This window comes from Lipotes vexillifer, unplaced genomic scaffold (assembly GCF_000442215.2).
Source record: "Lipotes vexillifer unplaced genomic scaffold, Lipotes_vexillifer_v1.1 scaffold1280, whole genome shotgun sequence".
In the NCBI taxonomy this organism is placed as follows: Eukaryota; Metazoa; Chordata; class Mammalia; order Artiodactyla; family Lipotidae; genus Lipotes; species Lipotes vexillifer.
In genome coordinates this window covers 166,986-174,252 of record NW_006786568.1, presented here as the reverse complement: position 1 = coordinate 174,252, position 7,267 = coordinate 166,986, and the positions used below count along the sequence as shown (strand labels likewise).

The 7,267-nt window shown below is 45.4% G+C and overlaps 1 protein-coding gene across 1 annotated transcript in view; it reads left to right on the top strand.

Annotated features, from left to right (window-relative positions):
• LOC103087746 (voltage-dependent calcium channel gamma-6 subunit) overlaps positions 1-6,940 on the top strand; it is a gene marked incomplete at its 3' end in the record, with an annotated part of 8,319 nt that extends 1,379 nt beyond the window's left edge. The window contains exons 2-4 of the mRNA XM_007459034.1: positions 3,990-4,064; positions 5,767-5,904; positions 6,795-6,940. Of these exons, the coding sequence (XP_007459096.1) occupies positions 3,990-4,064; positions 5,767-5,904; positions 6,795-6,940 (359 nt within the window). The remainder of the gene's footprint in view (positions 1-3,989; positions 4,065-5,766; positions 5,905-6,794) is intronic.
• Positions 6,941-7,267: the final 327 nt, after the last annotated feature.

The following is a 7,267-nucleotide window of genomic DNA, read 5'->3' as shown; positions in this document are numbered from 1 at the left end:
CTCTTTCCTCTCCAAAGGATGTCCTATAATCTCAGTACCCCTCAAAGAAGATCTATCCCTCTGGGCTCCAGATGGGATTTCCCTCCTTCACTTTTCCAGATGTGATCTCTTACATCCCTAGGGTCCAAATAAGGATGTTCCAAGCCCTTGATAGCAAAGTGGGATGCCAAGCACCCTTGTTATCTGAGGTACCACCCACTCAGCCTGCAGACCGGCTAATTCTCACCCCTCAGAGCCTCAAGCAGGAAGTTCCCAAATTTTTGAGAAGTGGGATGCTCTGGCAATAAAAAATATTAGATGCTAATGTAGTGCCCGGCTCTGTTCTAAGTATTTCACTTGCATGAACTCATCAATCCTCATAGCAGCCCTATGAGTAGTTATTATCATCCCCAAAATGAGGAGCAAGAAATATAAATGTCACAGTCTATGCACCCAGGCTAGTCATATGGGGTTTGAACCCTGGTCATCTCTGTTCTTTCTTTTTTTTTTTTTTTTTAAATTAAAAAAAATTTTTTTTAATGTATTGGAGTACAGTTGATTTACAATGTTGTGTTAGTTTCAAGGTGTACAGCAAAGTGAATCAGTTATACATATACATGTACCCACTCCTTTTTTTAGATCCTTTTCCCATATAGGCCATTACAGAGTACTGAGTAGAGTTCCCTGTGCTATACAGTAGGTTCTTATTATTTACTTATCTTATATGTAGTAGTGTGTATATCCCAGTTTATCCCTACCCCCCTTATCCCCTGGTTACCATAAGTTTGTTTTCTACATCTGTGACTCTACTGCTGTTTTGTAAATAAGTTCATTTATACCCTTTTTTTAGATTCCACATATGAGCTATATCATATGATATTTGTCTTTCTGTGTTTGACTTATTTCACTCAGTATGACAGTCTCTAGGTCCATCCATGTTGCTGTAAATGGCGTTATTTTGTTCTTTTTTATGGCTGAGTAATATTCCACTGTAGATATGTACCACATCTTCTTTATCCATTCCTCTGTTGACAGACATTTAGGTTGCTTCCATGTCCTGACGATTGTAAACAGTGCTGCAACGAACATTGGGGTGCATGTATCTTTTTGAATTATGTTTTTCTCTGGATATATGCCCAGGAGTGGGATTACTGGGTCATATGGTAGTTCTATTTTTAGTTTTTGAAGGAACCTCCATCCTGTTCTCCATAGTGGCTGCACCGATTTACATTCCCACCAACAGTGTAGGAGGGTTCCTGGTCATCTCTGTTCTTAACAGCGACACTCTATTGCATCTCACTAGTCCATAAATATGTCCCAAAGGTCCTCACTGCACTGGGGGGGCTGTCCCGCCCCACCTGACTGCATAATATGGGGTCCCTCACATCCCTTGATGTCTCCCTAATGGTCAGAAAGAGTTTCGGTCTCCTTAAAGGACCATCACCATCATCCCACAATCCTGACCCTTCAGAGGACATCTCACAAATTTCAAGATTTCAGAAATATCCCACACACCCCATGGCCCATCAGAGGACATCCCAAAGAGGGGTGACCCACATCCTACTCTTTTCCGAATGGCATATGCCATATCCTCTGGGGTCAGAGACAAGATGCCCTAAATCATTAGTAGCCAGAATGGGATGCCAGACACCCCATACTCTCTCAGAAAGATGTATCACACCTTCTTATTCTCTAGTTGAGACTTCCCATTTCCCTTGTGGAGGAAGACCGCTTTCCCCCCACCGACCTGTGGCCGATAGCATCCTCGCCGTTTGTTCTGCTGCACGAAGCATCCTTTACTTTTTGCTGCTGCAGGGTCAGGACTCAACATTTCCCACTGCTCCTGCCAGGACGTCTCATGCCCTTTTCTTTCCTTGAGAGTACCAGGTGGAGTGTCCCACACCACCTCACCTGACTCTGGAGTTTATCTCTTGTCCCTCGGCATCCCCCTTCAATTCGGAAAGTTCCTTTCCACTTCCCCAGACCACCTGACCTGTCTCCTATTTCTTATACCCCCCTTATTCTCGACCTGTCTCCTCCCTTTCCCTCTGTTCTCTCCTCAGTTTCGCCACCTGTGGAATGAGAAAGTTGGAGTAGGTGAATTCTGTGGAAGTTCTGGCCTTAAAATGCAATTTAGAAAGCGCCTTTTTTTTTTTTAGTGTGGGGTTTCTTGAACTTCAAGTACACAAATTTGGATGAATCATGCTTTTCAGTTTATGTCACAAAATCATTACCAGCCTTTGCAAGATCCTTCTTGTGCTTTATTTTACATTCTTATTCTTTTCTTCCATTCGTTCCTAACTCATCTCTTTAATGCATTTGATATGCATCCATGGATATGTATTTTAACTTAGAAAAATAGTGTTTTTTTATATATGTATGTATTTTAATTTCCATAAATGATATCGTGCTATAGATTTTTTCCTATTTTTGATTTTTTTGCTCAACACTGTTTCTCAAATCTCTCCGTGCTGCTTTCTGTTAGTCTAGTTCGTGGCTACTAGGTGCTGCAGAGACTTGCCCGTCACATTTACTTGTCTATTCCAATAGAGATGGGCACCTAGGTTGATTCCAACTCCCTGTTTCTTTCTTTCTTTCTTTTTGGCTGTGCCGTGTGGCATTCGGGATCTTAGTTCCCGGACCAGGGATCGAGCCCAAGCCCACTGCAGTGGAAGCGCAGAGTCCTAACCACTGGACCCCCAGGGACGTCCCCCCACCTCCCTATTATTATAAACAGTGTAGCAATGAACATCTGCAATCCATATATGTTCCTGCACGTGGTTTTTTTCTGAATGTATACCCAGAAGTGAAACTGTTGGGTTAGAGGGATAAACACACTTCACTTCATAAAGTATGTCAGAGTGCTTTCCAAAAAGACTAGCACCCATTTACACCCCCAGCTGTTTCCTCTTATCCTTCCAATGCTTGATATTATCCTTTGAATATTTGCCGATCTAACTGATCTAAAGTGCCATCTCCTGCTGATTTAAGTTGCGTTTCTGTGATCCCTGCTGAGATGGAGCATCTCTTCATGTACTTGTGAGTAATCCACGCTTCCTCTTCTATGAATTGGCTATTCATATCCTTTGCCCATTTTTCAATTGGATTATCTCTCTTTTCTTGCTGATCTGCAAGAGTTCTTTGTGTAGTCTAGACGTGAATCCTTTCTGAGATAAGAATCTCTTCTGAGGGCTTCCCTGGTGGCGCAGTGGTTGAGAGTCTGCCTGCCGACGCAGGGGACGCGGGTTCGTGCCCCGGTCCAGGAAGATCCCACATGCCGCTCCGCGGCTGGGCCCGTGAGCCGTGGCCGCTGAGCCTGCGCGTCCGGAGCCTGTGCTCCGCAACGGGAGAGGCCACAACAGTGAGAGGCCCGCGTACCGCAAAAAAATAAAAATAAAAAAATAAATGGATAATCACTTTATTTACAAAGCCCCCCAAGATCCAGGCAGAAGGCTAATAGACTCAGGAGAGATTCTTTTTTTTTTTTTTTCGGTATGCGGGCCTCTCGCCGCTGTGGCCTCTCCCGTTGCGGAGCACAGGCTCCGGACGCGCAGGCTCAGCGGCCACGGCTCACGGGCCCAGCCGCTCCGCGGCATGTGGGATCCTCCCGGACCGGGGTACGAACCCGTGTCCCCTGCTTCGGCAGGCGGACTCTCAACCACTGCACCACCAGGGACGCCCACCCATTTCTAATCTCACTGGACCCTACACAAACTCATATGACAGAGCCAGGAAACAGACTATTAACTCACTTTATACAGGAAGAATTGGAAGCTCAGAGAGGTCAATAGCCCACTCAAGGCCGCAGATCTGGACCTCAAAGCTCTGGATTGGAATCCCAGCTCCTGTGATAGCAGGCGGTTTCACTTCTCTGAGCATGAGTTCTCTCTATCAGGGATGTTAATTTCATATTTCTAGGTTATTGTGAGCTATGTTAAATGTCCAGCCCTGAGCTTACACTAGGGACCTCCATGTCATTACCTCTCTTTTTCTCTCTCCTGCTGCCACAGAAGCAAACTGCACTTATTTTAAATTCTTCACCACGGGAGAGGATGCTCACATCTTCCAGAGAACCACAAAGAAAGGTAAGAACTTTTCGCCCGGTGGAGGGGATATGCTGACCACGCTAAAGGATTTCTTTTCTTTCTTTTTCTTTTTTGTAAACTGAAGTGTAGCTATTTCCAATATTGTGTTAGTTTCAGGTGTGCAGCAAAGTGATTCAGTTATTTTTTTCAGATTGTATTCCATTATAGTTTATTAAAAGGTATTGATTATAATTCCCTGCGCTATACAGTAAGTCCTTGTTGCTTATCTATTTCACGTATAGTAGTTTGTATCCGTTAATCCCAGGGGGGTTCTTGATAGCACTGTGCTCTTCTCTGCTTTGCCGCAGGATGGGCACAAGCTCCTAAATCCTAGGGAGGTCTCATCTTTGAAGAGAGGTGGTTCTCCAGAGCCCTGTGTCCAACATTCCTGCCTCAGCTCTGCTTTTGCCACATGCCGTGTTACTCTGGGCAAGTCCCAGCCTCTCTCTGTGGATAGTACGTTAACATCTCACAAGTGTGCATCTCCCACATGCTAAACACAGCGCTGGGTGTTTCATTTATAAGAGTTCCAGTCCTTGCCATGACCCTGCAGGGCAGGGGCTTGATCTTAATCTTCCAGATGAGAAAACACAAGTCCATAAATGGTTTAATTTATTTCCCCAGGAAGTGGCAGAGGCAGAGGCAGGATTCGAACCCAAATAATTCCAACCCTAAAGTAGTACTCTTGAATAAAATATTCCATGAGAATGGGAATGTTCTGTATCTGCACTGACCGATACGGTAGCCACTGGCCACATGTGGCCAGTGCAACTAAGACACTGAGTTTTAAATTTTGTTCAATTTAAACCCATTTAAAATTAAAAGACCCTCCGTGGCTAGTGTCTACCATACTGGGCAATAAAACTTTTAAGACTTTACCCTTTCTACTGTAACCACAGTCTCTCCATCACCCCAGTATGTCAGTATCCCCACCAGTAAAGGAAATGTGGTATGTCATGAACCTTATCTGGTCTTTGTAAGGATTTAATGAAATGATGCAGCTAAAACATGCAGTATGGTGCCTGGCACATAGTAGGTCCTCCATAAACAGTGGAGGACTCTTTATGGAGGACCTACTTACCCTCTCCACTCCTTTCTTTCTTATCTTGGTGCTAAGTGAGCTTGGGCAAGTCTCTGTGCTCCCCTAGGATAGCAAAATAATCACAGGGCACACATATGGAACAAGTGCTGTGTGCCAGGTGGTGCACCGGGTACATTACGTATGGGATTTCTAATCCTCACAGCAGTCAAGTAGAGATTTTGATCTTGATTTTCCAGAGGAGGAAACTGAGGTTCAGAGAGGTTCAGTGACTTTACCAGAATCTTCCAGCTAGAAAGTAGCTGGGGAGAGTTCTGACTTGGATCATTCCGCTGTAATGTACCACCTTCTCTGTTGTCTGCCACACACCCCACTGCCTCAGTTTCCTCAGCGGTAAACAAATGGTGACCAGATCATAAGTAATACCTGGTAGTTCCCATCTCCTTCTAATCCTGGCTCTGTCCTTTCTTTGCTCTGTGACCTTAAGCAATTAACTGACCCTTTCTGAGTCTTAGTTCTTCCTTCAACAGTATAAGTAAAACATTGAACTGGATGATCTCCTTGAAAATTCTTCTCTAGTCCTGGATCTTCCGGGTCCCTATATGGGAGTTCTCTCTACTCCCTACATCCTGTATTCTCTCCTTCCCCTTCCCCTCCTCACAGAGGTAAATCTGGCAGCTGCGGTGATAGCAGTGCTAGGCCTGGCAGTCATGGCCCTGGGGTGCCTCTGTATCATCATGGTGCTCAGCAAAGGTGCAGAGTTCCTGCTCCGCGTTGGAGCCATCTGCTTTGGCCTCTCAGGTGAGGGTTGAGAGCCTGCAGACTGAGGACATTGCATGCTGGGAGGTCGCGTCTCCAAACACCATTGCATGTTGGGAGGTCAGGTCTCCAAGCACTGTTGCATGCTGGGAAGTTGGGTTTCCAAGCACTGTTGCATGCTGGGAGGTCGAGGGAGGTCTCCAAGCCCCGTTGTAGGCTGGGAGGTTGGGTCTCCAAGCACCGTCGGGTGCTGGGAATTGGCGGAAGCTCACAGGCTATAGAAGTCTCAAAGATGGGAGAGTTCTAAGTTCTGTTGTTGACTGCGAATTGGGGAGTCTCCAAAGACTTCTTCAGATTGGAATCTAGGGTCCCCAAGCACTGTTGCAAGCTGGGACGTTGAGGGAGGTCCCCATGCACTGTTGTATGCTGTCAGGTTGAGGAAGGTCTCTAAGTACCATGGCATGCGGGGAAGCACAAGGCCTATAGTAGGCTCAAATATGAGGATGGTCCAAGCGCTGTTGTTGGCTGGGAATTGAAGGTTCTCCAAACACTCTTTTAGATTTGGACCTGGAGTCTGCAAGAACTGTTGCATTTTTGGAGTTGGGGGTCCAAAAAAATTCTGCATCTTGTGAAATGTAGCCCTCATTGGATCAGATGTTTTCTAAGGTGGATAGATAAGTCACTAACTATACAAGCTTCATTTATTTATCTTTCGTGTATCTACTGAGCACCTACTATGTTCCAGGCACTGAGCTGAGGGCTGGAGATATAAGATTAATAAGACAGACACTGTGTCTGCCCTCATAGAGCCTAGATTCTGACAGAGATAGACAGTAACCCACAATTACACATATAATAATCCAGCTATAATTGTGAGGAGAGTTACGATAAAGCATATAAGGGGTACACACTGGGGTTGGGGGGCTTGTCAGAGAAACTTCCTGAGAAAGTGATATTTAAGCTGACAATCAAAGGAGGAACAGAAATCATCCAGTCGGAATATGGAGTTGACAGCAGTGGTGGCAGCGTTGGTGATGTTTGTTGTTGTGGTGGTGATGATGGTGATGCCCTTGATATGGTAATAGTGGTGATGGAATAGCATATATGTAGTCTGTAAAAGACTTGGCAAGTTTAAAAGAAGATGAATGAACAGAATGAGGATCAGAGCATAGGGCAGGGCAAAGTTTGCGCAAATGCACGTGGTAACCCTAGTTAACAAATAAGTAGAGGCTTGGTGCAAGATGAGTCAAGGGAGGTCCCTGGTGGTCCAGTGGTTAGGACTCTGCGCTTTCACTGCAGAGGAGGGCATGGGTTCAATCCCTGGCTGGGGAACTAAGATCCTACAAGCTCCGCGCGGCCAAAACGAAAACAAAAATAAAGGAGACAGGGAGATACGAATGTTCAA